The 27,240-nt window shown below is 34.8% G+C and overlaps 1 protein-coding gene across 1 annotated transcript in view; it reads left to right on the top strand.

Annotated features, from left to right (window-relative positions):
- CENPE (centromere protein E) overlaps positions 1–27,240 on the top strand; it is a 38,682-nt gene that overhangs the window by 7,306 nt on the left and 4,136 nt on the right. Inside the window, exons 10-39 of the mRNA XM_074903990.1 lie at positions 636–723; positions 917–1,043; positions 1,714–1,833; positions 3,011–3,169; positions 3,539–3,671; positions 4,944–5,038; positions 5,347–5,403; positions 5,486–5,653; positions 7,811–7,885; positions 8,137–8,259; positions 8,620–8,754; positions 9,360–9,537; positions 10,004–10,158; positions 11,183–11,497; positions 12,332–12,643; positions 12,838–12,996; positions 13,879–14,096; positions 14,989–15,256; positions 15,365–15,523; positions 16,394–16,615; positions 17,763–17,925; positions 18,126–18,343; positions 19,371–19,508; positions 20,383–20,583; positions 20,667–20,810; positions 22,280–22,492; positions 23,700–23,909; positions 24,444–24,653; positions 25,954–26,175; positions 26,792–26,995. Coding sequence (XP_074760091.1) covers positions 636–723; positions 917–1,043; positions 1,714–1,833; positions 3,011–3,169; positions 3,539–3,671; positions 4,944–5,038; positions 5,347–5,403; positions 5,486–5,653; positions 7,811–7,885; positions 8,137–8,259; positions 8,620–8,754; positions 9,360–9,537; positions 10,004–10,158; positions 11,183–11,497; positions 12,332–12,643; positions 12,838–12,996; positions 13,879–14,096; positions 14,989–15,256; positions 15,365–15,523; positions 16,394–16,615; positions 17,763–17,925; positions 18,126–18,343; positions 19,371–19,508; positions 20,383–20,583; positions 20,667–20,810; positions 22,280–22,492; positions 23,700–23,909; positions 24,444–24,653; positions 25,954–26,175; positions 26,792–26,995 — 5,189 coding nt within the window. The remainder of the gene's footprint in view (positions 1–635; positions 724–916; positions 1,044–1,713; positions 1,834–3,010; positions 3,170–3,538; positions 3,672–4,943; positions 5,039–5,346; positions 5,404–5,485; positions 5,654–7,810; positions 7,886–8,136; positions 8,260–8,619; positions 8,755–9,359; positions 9,538–10,003; positions 10,159–11,182; positions 11,498–12,331; positions 12,644–12,837; positions 12,997–13,878; positions 14,097–14,988; positions 15,257–15,364; positions 15,524–16,393; positions 16,616–17,762; positions 17,926–18,125; positions 18,344–19,370; positions 19,509–20,382; positions 20,584–20,666; positions 20,811–22,279; positions 22,493–23,699; positions 23,910–24,443; positions 24,654–25,953; positions 26,176–26,791; positions 26,996–27,240) is intronic.

The raw sequence follows: 27,240 nt of genomic DNA on the forward strand, positions 1-27,240 counted from the left end.
GTGCAAGCAATTAGGTAGTAATATAGCTTTTCTAGAATAGCAGGTTCAGCAACAGTCATGCACTAATAGAATGGGGATGAACCGGTAAAGATTCACCAGTAATAAAGAAATCACTAGGAGTTTGTGGGGACTCATGTAAAGCGGAAGAGATGTCTCACTCTTTAGCTAAGAGGAGGCTTGATTGTTAACAATGACAGCACGAAGCTGCACAAAAATGCCTTTATCATTAAAAAAATTGATCTGGGAGGAATACAAGTTAATATTCTCCCTTATAAGGATTAACTAATTTAAAAGTTGTATCCTAGGCTGGTTTGTTATACTTACACATGTAAATATGGGCATTTGCAAAATTTAAACAGGAAACAAAATGTTCTTAACTTCAAAGTTCTTGCTATGTAAAGATTATTAATGTTTATTTGTGATGGTTTACTATCTTATTTTGATGCATTTTGACTATTATAAAGGATTTGATACTGACTGCTTGATGGGTCACAGTGCACTGTGGCACTTGAGATTTAACTCTTGGGTAATCCCTCTGAACATAACATAGCACAAAAACTTGACAGATTGAAAATGTATCTTAATGTTTTAAATTTTTAAAATAAATAATAAAAGGATTTACTGGTGATACCTAGGTGTCCGACTGAAAGAAGGCTGCAATATAAACCGGAGCTTGTTCATTCTGGGTCAAGTTATCAAAAAACTTTGTGATGACCCTTCTGGGTAAGGACTTGTGTTTGTATACCTGTTTTAAGATAAGTCACTAAAAAAACTAAGAAATTGAAATCCTTTTTATATAATCCTATTTTATGTAGGTAGCTATTTCAAATAACCTTTTTCCTCTAGAAAATGTGTTTACTGTGTATAATACTAAAATATATAATTTTCTTTTTTTTTCTTCCCTCTTTTTCATCAGCTTCATAAATTACAGAGACAGCAAACTGACTCGAATTCTGCAGAACTCCCTTGGAGGAAATGCTAAGACGGTCATTATTTGTACAATTACTCCTGTTTCTTTTGATGAAACACTCAGTACTCTTCAGGTAAAACTTCTCATGTGTTTTCAAGTATTATTCTGACTTAAGGCTTCATCGTAGACAGGTTGGAGGGGTGGAAAATATTATCTGCTGTATCTGTAGTCACTTGAATCTTTTAAAGGTCCTCTGTGGACTTGGAACTTAAAATATTTGTGTCGTACACAGCATCTTTTCCCAGTCATCATCTTGTATTAAGTTGTCTAACGAGCTTTCTGGCAGTTGGAACAAAGCTTCTTCTCTCACCTTGCAGGCAGGAGATAGTCTCTGTTTTCTCATTTGCCTTTTCCAAACACAGTTAGAACTATAAGTCTTTTCTAACACGAGAAGTTAGACCCGTCCTATAGGAAATGAGGGTAATTGAACTATTCATGAACTGTATTCTTTGGGTAGGATTATCTTCCTTTTTTGGTTGTTTTTTGAGCTTTTTATTAAATAACTTGGTATATTTTTGCTTAAATGTTAGGCTTTGCTTTTTAGATATTAATATCAAGGAAATAAAACTTACCTTTTTCGTGTAGAATACATGAAAAATAAGCAAATGTAAATATTTGTGTCCTTGATTATCCATTGCTCTTTATCAAATAAACTGCCCCTTTAATTCTGTTGGGAAATATGACATGGAAAAAGTCTTTTGATATATTCTCTGACTATTGCCCATGAGAAAATATTCTTCCAGTTTGCCAATACAGCCAAAAAAATGAAGAATACTCCGAAAGTCAATGAAGTACTTGATGATGATGCCCTTCTGAAGAGATACCGCAAAGAAATTCTGGATTTGAAAAAGCAGCTGGAGGAAGTATGTAATAAACTTGTTAAAATTAATCTATCCTTAGTACTGATAGCTAATTAGAAACAAGAAACATTCTGTTTTAAATCAAAAGTTAAATTTGGAGGGGTAGGCAAAATGTTTGGAGTGATATCTATCATTTCTAGTGAGAGAATAGAAATTGAAAAGGTGATGTGAAGCTTAGAACAGTTGATGACAGTCGACATATCTGTGTGCAAGCTAACACTGAATGAGGTCAGCTAACTGAATTGCTTGCTTTCTGCAGGTTAACATGTTTAAGAAACAGAAACTTATCATGCCTATAGCACTTTAATATTGCCACATATCAACGTGAATAATTAATTGCAGTATAAGAAGTTATTGAATATCAATTAAAGATTCCAACTTAATTCATGTTTTTTCTCCCTTACTGATGATTAACTGCAGTTTGAATTGGAAGAAGTTGCAACTGCGTAAGATCACTGGCAAAACTTAAGTCATGTATAGGCAGAAAATACATTTAGAAAACAATAGTAACTTTCCACCAAACAGGGTAGTCTCTCATGTTCATCTTTCTCTAAAAATCTACAGAGTTGAGGAGCAATCTTGGAAATCTGGTTAGAGCATAGATCATAAAAGATAAACCATAGGAAAATGACAATCATGAACATACTCTTATGGTGAATTAAAATATCAAAATATGCTTATGAGTTTGTTTTTTACTTTATGAGTTTGTTGGAAAATCCCATGTGAACTTCAAATTGCTCTAAATTACTGTAAGCTTATGATCAAGTTGTCAGAAAACTAGCTACTGTAATGCAGTTGCTTTACAGCTGAATAAATTTTCAGTACTTCAAATTTTAAGTAGAGTTGTTTGCATTAGAGTAGCTTGCTGTTACTTGCCAATTAAATCACAGCTCTCAAAGAGCTTCAGGCTTCTGGCACACCATGGGAAGGGCATGTTAAGCTAAAGTACGCTTTTTTTTTTGTCCTTACAAAAATCTGAGGCTGTATTGTTTTGACCCCTTTAAATACTAAATCTGCTGGTAAAGTGTAGATTATAACAATGAAACAATTTAAAGACAGCTCTTTCAGGCTTAAAATAATATGTGTGTAGTTGTCTTTAAATATTAGTAATTGTGTATCTTCTGTAGGAGTAGTTTGTGCTCTTAAAATGTCAGTTTGATTAATATTCTTTTTATGGAAGGTGTCTTCGAAGACTCAAATTCATGCAATGGAAAAAGACCAACTGGCCCAGCTGCTGGAAGAAAAAAATACTCTTCAAAAAGTACAGGAAGATAGGATACGAAACTTAACTGAAATGCTGGTGACTTCTGCCTCCTTTTCTTCAAAACAGAATGCTAAAGTAAGTACCTGTTCTAGATCTCCTAGATCTAGATCTGAAATACTTTGCAAAAGGTAATAGTAAATGCATAGGATTGATTATATTGATATTGAAGATTAAGTTTGATAGGCAATTTTCCCATAATTTTTCTTATTTCTAAAGTTATCCCTGTAAAAATAAGTTCTGAGTGAGTATCAATTCAATGTTGCCTTGCAGTGAACAGACTGCAGAGACTTTTGCTTTCAAACTGTTATGCTGTAGTTTAATTTTGAAGAAACTGCAAATCACTGTCTAGCTAGCTGCTGGTACCTTATAGGACTAGCCCAATGCAACATCCATCTCTGCTTGGTACATTGATTCTACCACTCTTTCTGTAAATGCTTTTTAAAGGCCAAGAGAAGAAGAAGAGTTACTTGGGCTCCTGGTAAAATAAATCAGGCGAGTGTGAACTATTTTGAAGACTTTGAAAAACCAAGGCTGACAGAAAAAAAAATGAAAATGTCCCTGTCGCTATCAGAGGATTGTAAGTATCTTCAGGAAAAAATAAGGAAACTCTGCAAAGCAGACTTGGAATGAGAAATAATCCCTTTTTTTAAAATCTATGTTAAAATGAAAATTAATTTGCAGATAATACGAAAGCTACGTTTAGTTGGCACTATACTATTCAAATTATGTTCCATGAACATGTTTTTGAAAGTTACCTGTAGCTCATAAGGAAGTTACATTTGTTTGCCACCAAAGAATGCTGCCTGGAAGGGAAGTGGTTTTAGCACAGTAATACTAATAGTGTTCTTGTGCTGGAAGTAAGGTTCATTTTATTTAAAAAGTGGGAGCATGAGCCTCACTATTCTAGGTGAAATAGTGCATAGCAAATTCCTGTTGGATAACTTCCGAAGCATTACTTAGTTTCCTAAAGGGTATAAGTCGACTCTGATAGCACAAAGTAAAAGAAAAATAAAAACCCAAATCCAAAACAAAACCAAATTTCCCTGTGCACAATTTCCATGGAAATTACTTTTTTTCCCCCCTCATCTGGATATTGAGCTTTTAATTTGTTAAAACCAAAGGTAAAAGCTGTGAGGTAAAAAGCAGGGTCTGCAAATACTTCTACCATGCAGCATACCCCAACTTTTTGTAAAAGTAGCTCAAGTTATTCATTAACGCAGACTATCCATCCTAACCATGTTCTCTCAAAAAAATGAGGAGGGGGGGAAAAAAAGGTGGTGTGCGTGAAATTCCAAAATCCTCAACAGGAATAGAGAAGTCATTACTCAAAGATCAGATTGAAATACAGAGAAATTCAAGGATTTATTAAAGAGCAAGGGACAAAAAGTAAAAGACAAGAATAATTGGACAGTATTGCTGCTGAATTGCATCTTCTCTCTACAGCCTTATTACCTGTCCTGTCAAGATTTTTTGCTTGTGTGTGGATTGTCAGGGTTTTTTTCTCTATGGGGAGTGGTGGTGCTTTTTTTATCTTGCTGAATACTGTTGAGTGGTTCTTTCCTTGACACTGAAACTCTTTTCCTAGTCTGTAATTAAGTATATATTCTGGATTTGGTTAGTATTCATTAACTTCTTGTGATAAGGTGGTCAGCATAAGTGCAGGGACTGGACTTCAGTGTTGTTCCCTTTCATAAGGGGAAAATCATGAGATTCAGAAGTCCTACTCAGTGTGTTACATCTTTGCCATTGAATTAATGTTTCCAAGGTGATAAAACTTTAAGAAAATAATACTTGATGCCCAGTTTAAAATCTACTGCTACTCTGTATTTTTTAATACATCTTTTTTTAGCTATGTTAGAGAATTCTGAACCTGACAACCAATGTCTGATGGTTCCTGATCAAATTGTGGAGGAAGAATGGATTGCTGGACCTAACATGAATTGGGTAACATCATAATTTATTTTGATTATCTAATACAGTGCATATATATTATGTGCTTCTCAGTAAGATAAGCCTTAATATTCTGTAGAACACCAATATTCTTCTATATGTCTGAAGAATTATTATAACTGGTTAGAAAGTATCTTGATCATCTCTGAAGTTTTAGGATGGTTCTATGGTTTTGTGGCAAATGATCCAGTAAGCATTGGTATTGAAACAGGACTAGCCATGAAAAGACAAGCAACGAGGAATATAGTACTAAACTTGCTTGATCTTATAGATCAGTTAACTGGGAGCAATTCTTTTTCTAGACTCAGAGAGACTTTGAAGAATCTGTGCAACTCTGTGAAGCGTTAGCACAAGAAAAGGTAAGTTTGTTGTGTATTTTCTAGAAATAAGACTGACATTGTGACAACAGCTTCTAAAGTTTTTCTTGTGCTGCTTCTTCAGGATATTGCTGTAAATGAGATCAACGTCCTGCAAGCTAACTTTAATAACCTAGTATTGGAAAACGAGCAGTTGAAATTAGAAATAAATGAAATGAAGGAGAAACTGAAGGAAAAATTAGAAATGGATGAATTTGAAGCACTGGAAAAACAAACACAAAAAGACCATGAGGTAAGGTGCATTGAAATAGATAGAGATAAGAATTCTGTATGCTCAAATGTTTTCTAGGGTTTATTTAGTGTACCTATACTTGGATGTTGATCCACAAACAGATGGTGTTATAAGCTACATTCAGTAACAGACTGAATGAACACAGCATTTAAACTGGATTTATTCAGAGTGTAAAATTCAGGCTTAAATTTTTGAGGAGTTGCATACTGAAATCTAGTTAAACATATATATTTATGTGTAGATGTATCCATATATTATGCATTATCTGAATTTCACTCTAGATTTCTGCAAGAGACAGTTGTTTTGCTGCATAAATGCATTTCAGATCTGGTTTGAGGTTAAAGTACGGTTGCTAAACCGTATTTCAATATTTCTTGTACAAAACATCTTGGTTTACAGTTCAAAATAGCTCTGCTTTTTGGTAATCCATTGAACTAGGAGTTAACTGTTAGCATATTAATTAACTTGATAATAAAATATTTTAAAAGAGTGTGAATTGTCTGTGGAAAATGGAATCATTGTATTTTGTGCCAGGAAGTCAGAAAATGTAAACCTACTCACGTAACTTATGATATAGGAAATGCTGACTTCACATCCTTGTACTATTAGTGAAGTACCTTGTTTGTCCAAATGTTTTGTGCTCTGATTCTGTAACCTAAAATATATATTACTTGTATTAGGCTCTAGCTGTGCAGGGAGTAGACTGTGAAATAAGTCATGGTGCAAGAAACCCAACTAAACAAACAAACAAAAAAAAAACCAAACAAACAAAACCCAAAACCAACCAAACAAAACCCCAAAACCAACAACTTGAGGTATTAAGACATGGATGTATTATTCCATTCCTTTCCTAATACCTTCTCTGCAGATTACTTGTTTAAATTCCTCTCATCATGAGACTTGTCTGTTTTAAAATCCTCTCACCGTGAAGCTAGGGTTGAAGCTAAACTTAGATCCTTTTGCATTGTTGTTTCAGGTTACAATTTAACAAGATCATCTCTCATTTCCACTGTGTTCCCTACAAACTTCTATGGATCTTAAACAAAATGGATCCATAATAGATTATGATTTATCTTGTATTTAAGATTCTTGAGAAGACTCCTTGTATGTTAGACTAATTGTGCTCTCTTTCTTATCAGCCAACACTTAACAAATATGTAGCTTTCCCTGCAAGGCTTTTGTGTATCTAATAACAGATGCAATGCTCTTACAAGAATTGCTTTTTGAATGATTCATGTTTTCAGATATGTTAACTGAAGTCAGTCTATAAAACATAAGTATCAACATTTGTTGTTACCCATGTAGCAGATTAATTACAGCAATACTGAAAAGTAACACTTTAATGGATTTCAACTAATGTATTCAGTAATTTAAACCATCACAAATAAATACAGCTAAACTCTTATGATAATAAATTACTTCTGACAGTAGTATTGTGTTTCATCTTCTGCAACCATGCCCTGATTTTAAGATTATAGATTGGGTTTTCTTCTTGCTATACTCCTAACTATAGAAATACTCAGAGTGCTTGTTTTAGAGCTTTTCACTGATGTTAGATTGGATTTTCTCCCTACCTACACTTGTGACTATACAGAAGTAATTGTAGAGGAGTGCTTATTGAAAAGCTTTTCTGACAAAGACCAAAAGAAAAGTTCTTCAGTTTCACAAGTGCTTTTCTATCTAGTCTTCTACTTGTGCCTCCTTTCAGAGGATGCCACTGAATATATTCATGGCTTGCTTCACCTCAACTTTGACACCTTCTCATTCTTCTTAGTGAATAGATTAAATTGTAAATATCTGCACTGTGTCATAAAGTGTTTAACATGACTAGAATTTGAAGTGTCGTATTTGTAAAATTTCTGCGTTAATTGCTTTGATCACGTTGCTCTTGCTTCTCAAGCTGTTGCAGATTAAATTGTACTTGCATCCTTTCTAATTACTGGGAAGCTAAAACAGAGCTTTGCATCTCATCTATCAGTTTGAAAGAATATGTAGTAACTTGCTTTAGCTGTTTAGATATGCGTGTGTGTATATGATTTGCCCACTAATAGAAAACACAGGATAGACCTTGCTTATTTTCATGGTGTTGGCAACTAAAACTACTGGTGTGGGTGCTTTCTAACATCCTCTGCAATTTTGCTTCAATTTGCTCCACAGATACAACTAATGCATGAAATTACCAACTTAAAGAGTCTAGTTTCAAATGCTGAAGTGTACAATGAGGAACTTGAGGTGAGCCTGTTCATGAATTTCCATTCAATAAGACTTGTAGGAAATGTGCTTCGTTTGTTTATCTTGAAATACTGTATCTGCTGAGGACGATCCAGACATCATTGGGTTCTGGTTAGTCTTACCAGCTATAAGAAGGATATGTCTAAAACGCATGAACACTTACTATGTACAAAGCAGGTTTTTGTTATTACCTGAAAACCCAGCTGGGCACTAGAATTCTCCTTCTTCCTTTTTTATCTCCCAACTTTTAGGCAGAAATAAACTCCAAATTAGAACAGCTGAAGGAGAAAGAGAATAAAATAAAGATATTAGAGAATCGCACAGAAGAATTGCAGAAAGCAGTAGCAGAAAAAAAGGACGCATCATCTCCAGTGGTAAATTTGAGTTTTCTGCTGGGTTAAGAGATGGTTTTGGTTTTGTTGGAGGTAAATTTAGGTATAACCTTGGTATAATTGAAATCTGCTTCCCTACAGATGTTAGGAATTTTTATTTACAAAGCTTAAAGTGCTAATTACTACATTATCCTACAGCAGTACTCTGGTGAAGGAAAGTCGTTGGAAATGCTGCTCTTCGTCCCATCTCTCAAACAAGCCTACTACTGTTCCTTTTAGAGTAAACTGACCAAGTTTTCTGAGCCTGTGTTTACATTTTAACCACATTATAACAAACATATTTGCTTTATTATTGCTAGATATTTTGGGGCTTTTTTGAGTATTTATCTGCCCTTTTTTCAGGGAGATTCTGATAAACTTATTGAGGAAATTCAGCAGTTGAATAAATCCCTCTTAGACAGTGAAACCATAGCCTTGGATGCCAAAAAAGAATCTGCTTTTCTCAGAACTGAAAATTTGGAGCTGAAGGAGAAGATGGCAAGTACTTGTTAAACTGCATTTATAGTTGTACAAAATGCTGTTAAGGGCCTGTCTGGTCTCAGACTAGTGAAGGAGGCAATTGATAAAGACAAGATGTGGTAGAGTATATGGAGAAAACTCCAAATAATGTTTTTATCGTGGAATTCATGGAAAATGGGTCTTTAGGAGAAAGATAAAAAGAAAATAAAGGCTTCTTCCACGGGAGTGGGTGGTTAGTTTTAGGACTAAGTTTTAAGGCCAGTAGAGAGAGAGCAAATTACCAATCTTCAGGGAGTTATTAGGACGTAAGACTCCAAACCTAATTTTATTAGAGAACAAAAGGGAATAAGAGATGTGAACTCAGAAATGGGATGGAGCTTACTTTGAGATTTGAAGGAGTAAAGGCAAAATAGTAGAAGCAGTTATGGCCCTGACCTGTTAGGTAAGGTTTGGTTTGTTATAGGACTGACAGGAATGCAGTTGCTAGTGTGGCTTATTCTGCCATATTTATCAAGGTCAAAGTTTGTTCAGAGTGACCACAGGAAATGTGACAGATGCAACATTTAAATGTCAAGAAAGTAGAATTTTGCATGTGAATTGCATGTTGTCTTGTTTTCCTGAAGAATGAACTCTTAAATAATTGCAAGCAAATGCAAAAGGATGTTCAACTCTATCAAAGCCAAATAGAAGCAGGAAAAGCCAGTTACAAGAAAATGCAAGATGACTTGCAGAAAGAGTTGCAGTCTGTATTTCAAGAAAACACAAGGCTAACTTCACTGATGGATGGTAAAGTTCCAAAAGGTACTGTTTCGGGTGATGTTTTTTCCCTTCCCCCTCTCCTCCCCTTTCATCATAATGGTGGGGGAGTAGGGAGGCTTTGGCTCTTGTTTTCTCAAATACTTGGAGCTTCTGTCAAGATGAAAATATTAGAGTATCTAGTTCTGCTGGCACATTCTTGATACTGCTTTAGCACTTTCTTGAACTATTTGGAAAACTGTGACTTACAGAATGTTTTGTAATTCACATAAAGACAGTCAAGTTAACAAAGCTTGTCAGGGAATATCTAAAAAAACCTGGACGTCAACCTAATGAGTGATAACTGAATTCAGACCAGCAGTTTCATCTTCAATTGTTGGCCATTTTAAAATAGATTTTTCTAGGATTCTACTGATATGACATCCAGAATGCATTATAGGTCCTCTGCTTACATTAAAACATGCTTTTTTTCTCTCACACTCTTATTAATCTAAACTTGTTAATTCTCCAGATCTGTGCTCTCTTGTGGATCTGGAAAAAAAGGCAGCTGACTTAAAAGGGGAACTAGAAAAAGCATGGGAAGAGAATGCACTCTTACAAAAACAAGTAAATGAGCTATCAGAATTTCAGTCTCTACCAGACACTGTTGAGATGCAGCAGAAAGAGGTAAACAAAAAAACCCCCTTAACTTTCTATTTGTTCCTATTTTGTTCTTGACTAGTAACATATCAATAGAGGCCTATAAGATATGAAGTTTTAAAGCCAAAAGTTGTCTTGAATCAAATCATCTGAGATTTTACAACTAAATTCATTAAATTATTGTTCCTCAGGTATTTAATATTTGCACTTAAGGATAAATTTACATGTTTAGTCACATAATCTACTGTAATTAATCAGGAATTTCTAGTCCAACATTTGCCTGCCTATTTGCCTCGGTCACCATTGATAACTATATGTATAATGGTGGTTGATCTTGGTTTACGGTTCTAAAACTGATTTTTTTTGTCTAACTGGGCAAAGAGAAAATTTCAAGACATCTTGGCAGAAATGCTGCTTGAGAAGTAAGAGATTTAACTTGTAAATTCTGGAAAACTTGTAAGGAAACTTTTTGTTTTCTGGCAGATTGGGTCTTAGTAGACTAAGTTGGCTATAAATGTGTCTTAAAGGTTTTGTTTGGAAACACTTTCTAGGCTTTTTTATCCTTAAATGCCTGCTACTAAGTAATGTGGTGAAAATTAGCTAGGGCAAGTAATCTCACAAACTCAGGAATGCTTTGCAGAAAGTTCCAAACTCTTCCTGCAGTCTGCTCCCACTAATAAATAAAACTTAATTAGATGTTAACAAATTAAACTTTGTATCATGAAGAAAGTATTGATATGTCTAAATACTCAGTTTAGGATTTATAGCTAGGAGTATCAGTCCAGTCCTAACTTAAGAAAAAGGAATAAAGAACAGCTGAAGAGTTAGAGGAGAAGTTTCAAGGTTTTGGAAGGGACTTGTCTGTCTTGTTTCCCTTTGAAGGATTGTTTGATATGTAACTCCCTCCCAGCAAAGCAAAACCCAATGTACTGTGCAGTGTGTTTACCTGTACTTTATTTCCTATATCTGCATATGAACATGTTTTTTTATTACACAGCTATGACAAATACTGATTTAGAAAATGCTATTAATACTGTTTTTCTGTTGGCAGATTATTGAAAAATGTGAGGAGCTACGCTTACTAAAATTGGAGAGAGAAAAGCTGCTTTCTGAAGTAACTGATAATGAAATTAAACTTAAACATCTCACTGAAGAAATTGGAAGATCAAAAGACGATCTAGCAGATGCGCAACTTAAGTATGTAAAGTTTGATCAGGAATATGTAGCACTTAAACAACTCCATGAAGAATTAGAGAAAAAATATGTAGCTGCGTCAGAAAACAACGAACAAATGAAGCGCCAAATAAATATTTTATCTAAAGAAGCACAAGAGTCTAAAACAACTTTGGATGAAGTGAAACTAGAGGTCAGTGTCAGATTGCTCCTTTTTGCAAATACAACACAAGGAATTCATTTGTAGTATAAAGAAAGGAAAACTTTTTTTGGGAAGTAGTCTTAAAGGTATAATTAATACTATCGTTGAAACTCTATAGCATAAGTGGATATTATTTATTCTATTCCAGGTGTATAAAGTTGCAAGATTATTCTGCTCAACAATCTCTTTCTTCATGGGCAAAGAAATGTATATGTTGCTCCAGCTCATATGTTCTCCTTCAGTACTTGACCTTTGAATTCTTCTCACATTCTGAAGTTACACCTTTATTATGCAAAAAAATTTTTAATTATGCTTCTATCACCTACTCTACCTAAAGTCATAGAAACAAAGTTTCCTCATTGGGAACTGGAGTTTGTTTAGAACATAAGGTCTTTTAAACCAAAGAGAATCACACCATATTTTTTTTTTTCCTTTCTAATTGCTGATTTATGAAGAAAAGGGAACTAAAGATACATATTTTGGACAAGGCTTTTGGCACTGATGGCTGTTATAGTCCAAGCTATGGATGTGATAACTCCTAATTGGATAATTCCTAAGATATGTTACAGTTTCATGTATGGTGTTATATTTTAGTGTGACTTTTGCTGCTAAGGAGAAACCACAGGAAGGTTTTGCAAAAAAGTTTTGAGTGTGGGCAAGAATATAAGCAGTGACTTAAAGTGAAATGATGAACTTCCTATTTTCCTGTTGAAAGCTAGCATATCTCACTCTTTCAAAGCTAATATAGGATTCTCTGAGAACATGTGTGTTATGCAGTTTTGCATTACAATATAAGTGTCTGGCCTTTTCCTTTACGTACTAAAGCTCTCTAGCAAAATGAAAGAACTAGAAGAAAAGACAGCAGAGCACAAACAACTTCTTGAGATAAGAGAAGATTTTATTCAAACTCAGCAGAAGTTAAATGAAATGGAGCAATTAAAAGAGCAAGAAAAGATTATGGAGTTGAGACTGGAGGCCAAGGATTCAGAGATCCAGGCAGTTCTTCAGCAGCTTACTGAATGTCGAGAAGAAGTAAAAACTCTACTCCAGGAAAGAGATCACCTGAAGCAAAAAGAGGAGTCTCTCCAAGCTGAAGCAGACCAACTCAAAGAGGATATAAAGGACACTGTTTCAATGGTAGGAATTCTGCCTTGCTAGAAATGGACCATACTTGTTAATGGGGAGAGTGTAAGAAAACTTATAAACTGTACTGAAATATATATGGGAGTAAGGGCATTGGGATTTGTGAGGGTTTTTTAATCAATGAGTGCTTACTAATGTTACAAAATACTTGAATTTTCTCTTGTGGATTTTCTTTTTTTATTCTAAAGAACATTTTGGCACATGAAGAACTGAGAAATACACAGAGTTCTCTCAAACAATACCAGAACACTGTTGAGAAGTTGGAAAAAACTATTTCTGAAAAAGAATCTCAGACTCTGAGTGTTGAAGAGACACTAGGGAAAACCATTCAAGAACTCAAAATAAAGGTAAAATTTTATGTAATAATTCAAAATAAAAATGCTTTTAATGTGTCTTCCAACACTGAAAAAAGAAGCCTAGTTAGTCTGCTTATAGTCTCTTCTGCTTGTCATTTAGAAAATTTCTAGGCCTTTGGAAAAAAACTGGGCAAGAAAGTAGTACTGCCTGATCCAAGTCTTTGCCAGTTACTGATCTATTTCTGTAGAACTTCCAGCTGTAATGTATACTCTAATAAACCTTTGCTTAATTAGTGTGCCCTATACTTGTCAGTTTGAGTGGTGGCATTAGATGGCAAATGGAAGAAGAGATAAGGGTTACTTAAGGGTAGAAATAAGGCTAATGGTTTATAACAGTCAGTCCCAAGGAGAAGTGTTAACACACGGGTGTAAAGGGCAGCTCCGTTTCCAACATAGAGCAGAAGGCTGATTCACTGCTTTTTATGCCTGTTTGTTCAACGGTTGACAAAGAAGGGTGCTGAGAATATTAAATGTTACACAGTTGCTTCAGTAGTACAGTTTCTCTGGAGGGATAATCTGTAGGATGTGATTTTTCTTGAAGTGTATCAGCTGCCAGATCTAGTAAGTCAATGGCTGTCAATTCAGCATTTGGATGTTTTGGAACAGATGCATGAAAACAATCCAACAGGTGTTTCTTATTTGGCTTCTTCCTCAGACTTTTTTCTAGATTAAAATCTAGCCAATATTGCTGAACAGACTGCTGAAAGGTTAGCATTTAAAACAGGTGACAAAGGTCAAAGACTCAATTCTAGAGTTCTAGTATGGTTACAGTGGCTTGATATTAAAAATACTGTAGCAGTGAATCAAAACTTTTGCATTTAATTTTGGTTTTGAATTGATGGAAATACTGTCTTTGCACTTTTTTTTTTATAGGTATCACAAATGACAGAAGAAATAAAAATCATCACATCAGAGAGAGACCAGCTTGCTGAGGAAAAATCAGAAAAGAGTAACTCTAGAGAAAGTGATCAGCTTCAGGTGCAAAAAGAACAAATCTTTTTCCTTACACAAGAGAACTATTCATTGCAGGATAAGCTGGACAGTTTACATTTGAAAAAAGAGTATGGGGAAGTAATAATTATGCTAAGGCTGTAATAGAATGCATGTTTATTTAAACTTGAGTGGAAATAATTTGCAAAACAAACTGGGTAAAAGGTCCTGCTACTCAACTGCAGACTATTAAACACTAGGATTATTACTGTTGACTTGAAATATATTCCACCCATATTGTTATATATGGTCAACTATTAGTAGAATATGACAAACATTTTTTTCTGTAAATAAAATTTTAACTTGACATAGGATAGTTATTTTCTGAGTTGATCTGCACAGAGATGTAGTTCTATAAGTAGCTGAACCTAAAAATTGATCATCTGAAAACTGGTTCTGCTTTTTTAAAGCATAGATAGAACTGACTTTTATCCTGGCAGCAAGAGAGGCATCACAGCCAACATTTTCCGAAACTGGACATGCTCTTTTGTGTGTTATATGTGTATATATATAAAGTGTGTGTGTATGTGTATATACACTTTGGAAAAAAGTAAAGTATGTGCATATATTTTAATAATTATGGGGGGAGCGGACACATTTCAAGGAAATAATAGTCTTAACACCATTATTGTCTGCTGTTGAGACTAGAAATATGGATAAGGTTTCTGTAGTTTGGTTTGTGGTGTGTTGTTTTTGTGGCTGGGTTTTGTTTGGGGGTGTGGGTTTTCCCCTTCCTCAGTCATAAACTATGGCTATGAAATTCTACTTCTAGTAACTTGTTTCAGAAGTCCTTACTTCAAATTTTGTATGTTTCTTAATATGCAATTCAAGTTTCTTGAAATTAGTTCAATCAAATCTTATTATTCTGAAAAAAAAAAAAATTAATCTCTAAAACATTGCTTCTGTTTTACATAATTAACCTATCAAAGGTTGGGTATGTTTCTCTTAAAGCTACTTCCCTAAATCTATCTGTATAAAATAGATACCACAGAGTCAAGAAAAATCTGTTGAGCAAGAACTGTTTCTTCTGAGAGAAGAGCTGAGCCAGACACAAAGGAAACTGCATGAAATGGAGGAAGTAAAGGCCAATGAATGTCAAAGAGAATCTGAAAAAATGGAAAGAACAGATTTTATTCCAAAATTGCAAAAGGAAGTGAGCACTCTGACAGAAAGAGGAGATGATAATCTTAAAATGCAACTGGAGAATCTCCAGAATGAGAGAGACCAGCTAAGAGAAACTATACAGGAGACTATTAGCATGGTAAGAACAATAGTCCTATTTATTTAGGATAATAGCTTTAGTAAACATCTGTCTGAAATTTTGGAAGTGTTCAGGCTTTAATATACTGTAACTGTGTTGTGTCCAAAGAATTCAGAGATGCAGGAAGAGTTGAGATGTGCTCATTACTCTCTTGGACAACATCAGGAGACTATTGTGGAGCTGAAAGAAAGTATTTCAGAGAAAGAGAATCAACTCTTAGAAGTGCAACAGGCATTGAAGGAAACAACTGATAAACTGCAGCAGAAGGTCAGATGCAGTTTTGTCAACTAAACTAAAAATCCTATCAGGATTGGCAACCTATATCCTCTGCAGGCTTCAGTTTGTAAGGGTTCAGTAAATGGTAATAATGAAACTTAATTAAAAGATTTTCCTTTCTCTTTCCCTGTACTGCTTCTCAAAAATTCCATAGACAGAGGCAGTGAAAAGATGATCAAATGTAGATTGACCTGCAAACTACAACCCTTACTTATAACTAAACATGCTGTAGTGCTGAGTGATGGAATATTATTTGGAATACTGCTCTTTGACCTCAATGCACTTTCCAAATCTTAAAACTTATAAAATTCTAACAATATGTCTTTTAGCTGTGTAACTCTGAAGATACTTTAGCAACTATAAGACTGTTTAGCTCTTTCTTTAACTTGCTGCACTATTATAAATTTCTTATCTACTTATTATTTTCACGTCTGAAGCTATTGTGGCTGTCAGGCTTGATTCTACCAAGTATTATTGTCTTCTATCTGCTGTGGATACAACAATAGAGTCATTTTTATGGAATTATATTGCCCTGTAGGGTTTTACACATCCAGTTTTGGTTACCAATGAGACAGAAGCACTGAAATTTGATTGACTTCTAAGTAAAATTGTTACATCTTTCTTTGCTTACTGCAGCAGTAAACTAATGGTGTTGTCTTCCGTAAAATAATCTAGTTATAACCACCCATATGTACAAATAATGCTTGTGAAATAGGACTTCTTAAATTGGAACCTGATTACTGGAACAACAAAATTTAATAAATAAGAATGTAACTGGAGTTTTTTTCAAAACTGTCAAATTGCTTCTATCCATGCTAGAGTTTTCAAAATGTTAATACTGGTTCTTATTTGTTCTTTCAGCTCACTGAAGTAACTGAAAACCTGACTCATGTCTCTTCTGAACGTGGCAAGCTACTGGCAGAAAAAGAACAAATTGAAAGAACAATGAATGAGCATATCTGTCAGCAGCTTGACAAAATAGCTTTACTTAATCAGGAAAAAGATGAGCTACAGCAAATGGTAGAGACTTGTAAAGCAGAAAGAGATCAGTTAGAGGCTGACTGTCGGGAAAGCAAGGAGACAGTATGTATAAAATCTCCTAAATAATTGTTTTAAAGGCAGGTTGTACCACTCTGAATTTAAGTCATGACGCCTTCTGCTGTTCAGTATCTGCTCCTCTTCCTTCACTTGCTCATAGCAACAGTAAACTAAAAACTTAGTTTACTAATCCAATCTGGATTTTAGAATTTTATTTTTTTTTCTTTCCCCTATCCCCTTCATGCCCTCTTGGTCAAGCAGAGTTGTCTGCCACCTGCTGGACAAACACTCCACAATTTCCAGTTACATCTTTCATGTACAGTACCTTTGCATTTAACACTGAACAGTAGAGGTAATCCAGGTTTACTGATACCTAAGGGCTTAATTCTCCTACCACTTCAGCTCATTCTGGATTGATGAAGAGAAAGCTAAACCCAGAAAAGAAACTGATTAGCTATCCTAGTTCTCTCCTTCCTGATGCCTTATTTCCTGGCAGATTACTGATTTAAGTATTCCAAGTATTTGCATGAAAAGTATGCATCTGTTGACACACTATTTCAGACAAATTTGTTCTGATATGTAGTTTAGAAATTATCATCTTGATTTTTTTTTTTTAAGTTAAAAGGAGGTCAGGAAATTTTTCTTCTTAAGAGAAGCTCTGCACATTATTTTAAGAAGTGTAAAAGCTTTCATATGAATTTTAGCAAACCTCAGGTAGAATCACTGATCTCTCAAGTATGTGTAGACCAACAAATTTTAAAATTAAAATCAGCCAACTAGGATTATCAATTGTTTAATTTTAGAGTTACATTTTACTAAACAATTAGACAAATTGTTCACGTAACTGGTGGCAGCTGCCACAAGAATAAGTGCATCTTTCAGGGTGTGGTGTTTTTGTTGTTTTTTTTAAATAGTCATCTACATAATCTGTTCTCCCAACAACATTTTTGTTTCCTCTTCTGCCTACTTCTTTTAAAAACAGATAAAGACTATTTCTAAAGATTGTCTTCCTTTGGAGTTCTTAAACTAAGCATGGGGGAATGACAGCTGAGGTTTTTTCCTAAAGTAAAAGGCTGATTATTCTGATAGTTCTCCCCTGGAAATTGAAATGCTTTGACATACCATTTGTAATTCCTGATAAACAAAACTTAGTCATACTTAGTGAACATCTGTGTAATACCTTGTTCTGCAGTCCTTAAAAGTTCTGTCAGAAATGGAAAATCTACAGGAAGAACTAAGGCATCAGAGAGAACAAGCTGATATCCAGAAGAACTTGTTAGCAAGTGGAGAAGAGAAATGGCAGAACACTAAAGAACAACTAAATGAAGAAATAAATGAACTGAAAGAAAAGGCAAGTGCAGTAATAAGAAACTTAGAAATAATTTGGCGGATGTCCTCTCAAGGACTTATTAGAATAATCTATGATAATTTCTGCTGTTTTATTTGGTCTAATAGATCATGTTGTGGTAATACTATTTGGCAATAGAAGAGGAGTTTTTGCTAATAGTAATGTGTTGACCTTATACATATTTTTTAAAATGTTTTTAATAGGTAGTCAAGCTGAATGAGGACTTAAATTTGGTAACTAAGGAAAAGCACCAGCTGCTGGGAGAACTAAAAGAAAAGACTGAGAGTGAAAGCAGTAAACTTCAACAGCAGGAGAAACAGTGTGACTTGTTAGCACAGGAGAGAGATCAGCTCCAGGAAATGCTGGAAGGTATTCAAGCAGAGAAGAACAAACTGGAGATCAACCTACAGGAGAGTGTTGATAAGGTGCTTTATCTTTGACTGAAGTATAATAACTATAAATGATAGGTAGAGGAAGATGGTTAATTCTTGAAATTGTCTTAAAAAATATCTTACAAGCATTAAATTTATGCCAGTACTCTTCAGTCTGGGTATATGCTTTCTGTTTTGTGGAGTGGTATTTAAAGATGCATGTAAACTCTTTCAACAATGTTACTTGAGGCTACTTTATTTAGGAATAAATTAGGAACCAGAAAATACATGGGTTTCATTATCAAAACACTTAGCAGGTGTTTTTTAATGAATTTGATAAAATAGTATCTTTTGTAGTTGAGCTCCAAAGTTTTGAAACTAAAGCTGACTAATTCGGACACCTTTATTTTTCTTCTGGTTGAGGCATATCTTCACAACAGTAAAGACAAGCAAATTGGGTGGTATCCACTGAGCATCAGTCCTTGTTCAGATAGTGAGTAATCTCTTCAAATATCTGTAGTTAACTCAAATCTACGGTAGGAGGAGAATCTTCTGACTCTTGCTGCCAGTACCTTCCAAATCACCTGGTTTTGAGTATCAGCTGTCTTGCTGTTACACTTAAGCTTCAGTGGAAATTCAGACATTTAGTGAAAGGAATGCTAGTTCTTATAGAACTTATCAGAGATAATTTAACAGCATTCTGACAACAGTCCAACTCGAAGTTGTGTTAAGTAATAATTTCTAAATAGTTCTTAATGAACCCTACTCATATTACATTCCTGCTTTACACATCTGTGTAAACAGGGATTGCAGAAAATATGTCCAAACGTGCTTGTAGCATGCTTTCTCTAATTCTTTACATTACCAAGGATTTATCACTAAGCTAGTTGGCAAGCCTTGCTTAGCAAAAAGGAGAAACCTTCAAAGACAGAATTCAATTTCATGTGCCTAAACTAAATCACTCTTTTTGTACCAAGTATTTTGAATCCTATGAAATATTGAATGGCCTGGTGTGAGAAAGATAAATTCTGTGAAAGCACATGAATCTAATTGTGTATTTGTTGCTTTATTTTTACTCCAGATTCTTGAAACCGAAAAGGAATTGAAGTGGCAGCAGGAACTCCTCAGCAATGAGAAGATCAAAGCTGAAGAAAGGGAAAAACATTTGTTAAAGGTTCAGAGGCGGTCAGAGATTTTGGAGGACAGCCTAACAAATAAGGTGAGTTCTGGTGTTAGGAGCTATTATGTCTTCTGCTGGTTTATCACTGATGTGCTAAACTTTAGTTCAAGACAAATCCTTTTTTTTTTTTATTCTCAGTGCATCTTTTTTATGGGTGCTAAACAAGGATGAACATGGGGAAAGAATTTTGCACAAATTTCTTTACTGATGTTTAGAAATAGCATCCTCAACTTTTCAGCCTTGTAACCAGTTGGTTTGGTCATGCAATTAGAATGGACACCAATTTATCCAATGTGTGCAGCCTTAATATTACAGTCAGTAATTGTACACGTATTTATTCTGATGTTAAAAGGCACTGTGTAGACAGTGTGCACTTAGGTGGTTTTGGAATCCTTGGTGCTTTGCACGCTTTCAAACAGTATGTTATTCAGAGTCCTGCACTTAGCTCTTGCCAACTCGGTCTTTGCAGTTTTCCCTTCCCTTTTTGCCTGTCAAACTATTCCTTTGTCTGTAGATCAAAGAGTGTAATTAAGGATTGCTTCAGATTAGCAAATGTGTTATTGCTTTGTTCATTGGAGCAGATATAAAAGCAGTTCCATTGCCTTTCTTTTATGCTAATCATCTTTTTGTTTTCTTGTGCTGTGGACATATGTTGACTGCCTTTTTATTTGTTTCCTCTTGCTTTACTGAAGACCGAAGTTGACTAGAGTTCTCAGGGTGTCATTCTCTTCCTTTTAATTTCTTTTTCTGAGTGAATAGAACACAAAAATTATCTTTAAACTTCTCTTGGTGTTGGTGTGAATTTTAGTTACTGAAAATTCTGTCTTTGACAACTGATTTGAGTACTTCACAGGGGAGTATACACACCAAAACCAAATTGTAATTCTTGTTTGTTCTCCACTATTTATTATAGATTCAACAGTTAACTGAGATGTTAAATAGCGTATCATGTGAAAAAGACCAGTTACTGGCTGAAAGAACTAGTCACTCTTTCCAACTTAAAGAACAAATCTCCTCAATTAATCAAGAGAAAGATGAGCTACAGAAGCTTCTTCAGGATGTCAGGTCTGAGCGGGACCAGCTCAGGACAGAATTGCAAAAAAATTCTGAGATGGTTGGTGTTCCAAGTTGCATACCTAACTTATTAAAAACTTCTTTTCTTGAATGGTACTTAAATATGTTGGGGTTTTTTTCTAGTGTATTGAAACAAATGTAAAAGTGGAATGTGCTCTAGACAAATTGAAGCAGAGAAACCTAAATAAGTCCATTCAGGTGAACCTACTGGATAATGCAGAGCAGGTCAATGATGACAGTCTGAAAGAAAAAACCTTGAAAATTAAGGTAAAATTATTTCTGTGCTTATTTTAAGGATGCATGTGAAAACTTAATACCACTTTTTCTGGAGCATTGAACCTTGTTTCTGTGTAAATGTATAAAATTCTTTGCATATCTTGCTAAGGTGTTGCAAACCATGGGATCACTTGATTTGATGTTGCTGTTCAGTGACTGTGCATCTCATTATAAGAAGGTTCAATTTAACTTCTCAGTTGAGGCATCTCACTTGATTTCCTGTCCAGCCACACCAATACAAATAAATAGTCATGTAGAAGCACTTCACAATTTTCTTTTTGCAAAATCCCCCCCAGCATTACTCCCAACAAAAATTTGCTTCAAATAACTTAATTTCATTAAATAGCTTCTCTCCTTAAAATAGGAAGCTCCTATAATTCCTTGGGGCTTTTGGTAATCAACTATACTGAGTATACTTTCTCACAGATGTGAGAAGTACTACTAACCTACTGAAAGCCAAAATAAACCAGGATTTATGAAACACTTTGAAGAGTACCATTGTACTGTAGTCTGTACATCTGTGCAGCAGATTTGGGCTATATGTGCTAGAAAAGCCATTAGTGATTCTTCAGTTAACACCAAAAGTGGTAAAGGGCCAAACTGCAAATATGAGCTGTGTGTGGATTTTTTCCATTCACAGTCTTTCTATCCTACATCAGCAGTAGGGAGCTAATAATGAGGGAAGTAAACATCAGTTGACTTCTTTTAATGGCACTCTCCTCTTCTGACTTTGTAATAGGTAAGATCTTGTCTGCCTCCTGTGCGGTTTTCTCAAGTGTCTTGTAGTTGTTCCTGTTGACACAAGGCACGTGTTAGTTCCAATATCTTTACTGGGGGGTGAAGAGTTAAACTGGTGAATCCTGCTTCTTTCAACTAAGAACCAAAGATGGAGGCATTATGCCCTAGGAAGTTTTATACTTTAAAAACGTATAACCTAGCTTCACATGCAATACTCCCAGTAAACTGCGACTCAAGTGCCTTGAAGCCTATTGCATTTCTCAGCCTGCTTACTGCTTGATTATGTCTTCCTTTTTATGGCAGACTGCTGGACACGCTGTCATGATCCCTTTCTTTCAACAAATGCCAAGTAGATCAATTCAGGAGCCCATCCTGAGGGCAACCCTGCTGGCAAACTTGTGACCAGGCAACAATTTCATTTCAGGCCTCATCTACAGGTCTTGATGTGGACAGGCAATCTAAATCATGAAAATAATTTGAGCTTGTGAAATGATTTTCTGGAAAACTAAGAAATTTGCTGCTTTTGTGCCTGGCTTAGTGTTTTTGTCATATTCCTGTGGCAAGTCAAAACTGAAGTCTTAGTCTTATTAACTTTTCTGTTGTAAAACCAATACATACTATAGGGGTTAGTCCTGGAGTTTGATAGTTGATTTTAAGCTTCTGTTTGTAGCTAATCACTCTTCCTTATTGTGACTGAATTAACTTGTTTCACTTTCATTTAGGAGCTTCTTGAGAAATTCCCAAATATAGGGAAGAGGTATGACTGTCTCTCTACAGTGTCTCTGAATCTAAAGAATGAACTGAATATTCAGAAAGAACTGATAGCTGTGATACTGACTCAGCTTTCATCAGAACAGAGTAAACAAGTCAAAAGACTTCAAACTGAAAATGAGAAAATAAACTGTCATCTTCAGAGTTTATTGAACAAACTGAAGGTACAAACATAAAATGCTGAATATGTGGATGCTTCGTATTGCTTTGGTTTGGGTTTTTTTAGTAAACTCTCAATATTTATAGCTAGGATTCTATGTACTCTAGCTTTGATTTTTCTGAATCCATATCTTGTGGAAAATAAATTGATAGTAAATGCTTTACAATCCTGGAAAACTGGAACTATTTAGTTAAGTTAATCAGCCTTAGTTTTTTACTGTATTTCAGCTGCTTTGCACAATATTTCACTGATATTAATTCATTTTAATTAGGAAAATTTTCTTTCTGTACTCCCATAAATCAAGTTATGGACCCCTAAGGATGTATTTCATTGTGGGGGGAAAGAAACGTGCAAGATGCCTTGAAGATGCATGTTTACTCTGCAAACTACCAGTTTACTCTGTTAAACTACTTGAGTAGCTTAACTTCTATAGCCTTGTAGAGCTTTCCTAATTTGTAGTTCAGTGGAGAAACCGATTCCAATTATCAGAAAAAAGTTAAGGGCAGTTGGGAAAGAATTACTGTTATATTCATAATTACAGTAAGCAATAAAGTCCTTATGTCTTTATTTACCATAAAATGTTAAGGTTGGGAAATAGGCTCAGGGAGAGGGCGAGGTTCATGTCCAGTATACAAAAGTACTGGACTTGATCTTGAGAGTCAGTTGTCTCTAAAAATATCCATTGACTATAAAGTTTAGCAACTATTTCAAAGAAACTTATTTCGTAACTTCACATAGAATTTTTACATTTGATCTTTCTTTTTTTTTTTTCATAGGTGCCTTTTTTATGGTTAAAGAAGTTTAAGATTTAAGTAGTGATCTTGACTAGAATAGTTGATGAACAGTGATGATATTCTTGTAGATCATCTGCACCTTTCAAAACTCTAAGAGAAAATAAACACAACAAAGAATACTTTCATTTGCTTTTCAAAGTCTAGATTCATGGAAGGCTGCCTAGAGCCTTTTTGACATTTTGGCTTTCTTAGGAGTCTGCAAAAAATAGCATGCTTTAGAAATGCTGACCCAGTTAAAAGCCTTATATGCCATTGCTATACAGCACATGTGAATTTGACTTTCAGTCTTGTTTTAGTTGTTGTGGACACCTACAGATTAAGAATAAATAGATTCAATTATAAAATACAGAATTTTAGCTGGATGCAGGGTACCATTTTAAAGCATATTCACTGATACATCCTGTACTTCTACAACAGTTTCTGTTCAGTCGTGTTTGCTCAAAGAAAAGAGAATATTATTCTACTGTTAACAAGTATGAAATGGAATTGCTTGAGGAAAAGAGAAAACAAGATCAGCTACAAACTCAGATTCAGTGTCTCAGGAAGATTCATTTGAACCAGAAAGAAGTATCTTCTCAAGAGTTAAACATCAGTGAAGTGCTGCAGAGTCTGCACTTCAATGCAGAGGTAGTATTTGAAACCATTTTCAGACAAAAAGACTTCCATATTTCAAGGCATGGGGTAATGTGGTAGTGCTAATCTAATGGCATTGCTTTTATCTGTTAAGACTTCACTTAAGGAGGGGGGGAATAGAATTTGTATTTTTTTGTTATGCTACTAATTCTATAATATGAAGATTCTATTTTATAGAGTGGCTCAAAGTGAAATTATTATGTTATAAAATAGTGCAAATTTTGTTTACTCATTTGCCCCATAGCATACATACTACCTGATACCAAGATGACTTTTAAAACAATGAGAGAAACTTTTACTAACAATAATATTTTTTTTCCCCTTTCCCCTTCCCACCTGTCCAATGAATGTAGATTGTCTTATCATTTCCCAAGTAGGGTGTAATATAAGTATAACAATGTATTTTATAGGATAATTAGAATATAAAACAGACTTCATGCAAACACTGATAGTTAAGAGGGCAAGATATATATGTAGACACATAGCTATCAAAGCAATATTTAGACTTGAATGCCTTTTTTTTTAAAGAACATTCTCAAAGATGTTTCAGAAATGGAAAGCCAACTTCTCTGCATAGAAACAGAATTACAGCAGGAAGAAAGTGCTAGAAAAGAAACAGCACAGTTCTGGGAAGCTTGTTCAGGAACTCACTGTGATGCAGAGAAACTTAAAGAAGAGTTAAAGAAAGACAGTGAAAGGCTTTTGCAAGTCATTAAATTCTGGACTCCTAATGTAAAGGTAAAATGAAATCTTCTTTTAATCAGAAATGTATTTTGTGTAAGCACTCTGTAAATCCCTCTAATCTGAAAACTAAACCCAAAAAAAGGCCATTTAAAGATTCATGATCATCAGCACTTACTATATTCATGCTTAATTGTAAGATGTAGGAATACTTAGATTTTTTTTTTTTTTAAAGACTACTTTCCCCATGCATCTAAACTTGGAAACTTGCTTTGTATAAGACTTTCTAGGCAATTAAATGAGTGGGGGTTTTTGGTCTGCATTTTTATTAGACTGGGTTCTGGAAATTGTAAATTCAAAATTGTTAAATAGCTTCACTTGTAGAACTTGGCAGCCTGATACAATCAGTTTCTCCAAGCTTTATGACCACAAGATTGTCTGCTTACTTCAAGGCAACTTTATCAAAACTACTTCAGCCACTTCTAAAACTCAGTTGTAACTTTTAGTCTCACACCTCTTCTAATTACAGAAAGTCATGTTGTTCTAGAGGTGGTTCAGCCTTCCTTTCTCTTTTCTTTCCTTCTTACCTCTTGTACCTTTGGGGGGGGGGGGGGGGGATAAAAAAGTGTTTTAAAACTGCATCATGAACAGGATTTTATATTTAATCTTTCTGATTAAATGTACTGAATAGTGATCAAAAAACAGATTATGGGAGGGAATCCACTACCTTTTGATTAGTTGTCGGAAACAGTTTTCCGAACAAGTGTATCCTGGAAGTTCCTTGTCTGTTCACACTATTATTTCTTCTACTAGTATTGATCTGAAGTATGAAGGGCTCATCACCCTCCTTTTCCCAGTGTTGTGTTCTGTATTCTTTTAAGTTTAGCTTATTTTAAAAAGTGTTTTCTGTGGAGTCAATACCCAATCTTGACTTCAGGATTTCCCAATGTTGGCAGGCTTTTTGGAAGAGTTCTCTGACAGACATATTATGTGGCTCAAAGCCTTTACCAAACAGTCTAGTATAACATTGTCACTTCCTGACAACTGCAGTTTTTGTTTATCTGGCATGACAAGCATATAGGTTTCTGGAATAGTCCAATGTGTATGTCTTCTCTCATAGTTTCATTTACTTTAGTCAATGAATACATTCTAGCAAAAATTTATGTAAATAACTTTGTAAATAGTCTTTTGAGTGTTACTGATTCCATTTCTGATAGCAAGCAACCTCAAATGGAACACTGAAACAAGAATGTGAAATTCATACAGGCCAAGATACTTCCCGCTTCTTCACCTACCTTATTTCTAGCTGATTCAAAAATTATTTCAAATTTATCTGTATGACACTACTTATTTTCAGATACTCCTTCAACTTTCTTCAGAGCTGGATGCCAAAACTACCAATTACTGTAAAAATGCAGATGCTGAATCAAAACAGAGGAAAGAGAAAAGTGAAGAGTTGCTTCAGGAACTAAGCACTCTGAAAGAACAGCTGGCCCCTGGTGGCTCTGCCAGTCTCGCATTAGAAGAAGAAAACTACAGGCTTCATAACAAATTAAAGGCTGCAGAACAAGATATAAAGGTACCAATATTTGTTTCTAAGAAAGATTTCTCTGCTTGTCCTCTAAGTGAGAGTACTTCAAACTGAAAAGAAAATAAAGATTGATGGCAATTGTAAATCAGTGTAACACAATACGTTGGCCCAGGTGCACTTAATTTTTGTAGCTTTTCTTTATTCCCAAAGTGAAAGTTTGAGCTTTTGTCTGTAATGTGTTTAATTGCCTGCTTTCTGTACACAAATAGATGTCAGTTCAGAAATTAATATGAAATGCTCCCATTTGTTTTTGAACTATTTATTTTAATAGTGTGATACTCTTGATGCTTCTTTTAAGTATGTGATATTAGCTATATCAGACTGGAAGCTGGAGAAGAATTATCTCTTTAATCCTAGAAATTGAGGACTCATTTTCTGTCCTGTTTTGTTAGTTACACTTGTTTAAAGCACATTCTTTATTAGACTTGAGTGTTCCAGAATACTAAAAGGTGACAGAAAAGGATGAGGTAGACACCAAGAGTTCCCATAGAGCATGCAGTGTTGGATTTTGGGGTTTTTTGCTTTTATGAAGAATACAACCATGTGCTGTTACTGTTATATCTTTTGGCATAACTAATCATAACTGATTGATATATCTCAATAGGCTATGGAAATTAAAATTCAGAAGCTGGAAAATGTAATAGATGAATCTGAAAAAAATGTCAAAGAGAAAGATGACAGGATAAACAAGTTACAAGCACAGATAAGAATAAAAACAGCAACAAGTGAGCTCACCCAACTGGAAGCCAGACTGAATGAGACAGAGAAGTGCCTCAAAACTGCCTTAACAGAGAATCGGAGTCTTCAGGTATTAGCAAAATACTTTTCTCATTCTTTGATCTCAGAGAGATTGAGCAAGCATGCTTGAGAACAGTTGTAAGATGAAATGTGGCTCTCTAAAGTCAATTTATTATTCTGTATGGTATTTTTACAGTAAAACACTCTGCTCACCTGTTTAGCATGTGGTTTCACATTCTACCAATGCAGCCTTCAGAGACAAAATTTAGAACCCATGTTATATTATAAGCTACACTTATCACTGGTACATGGTGC

This window comes from Athene noctua, chromosome 4, assembly GCF_965140245.1.
Source record: "Athene noctua chromosome 4, bAthNoc1.hap1.1, whole genome shotgun sequence".
NCBI lineage: Eukaryota > Metazoa > Chordata > Aves > Strigiformes > Strigidae > Athene > Athene noctua.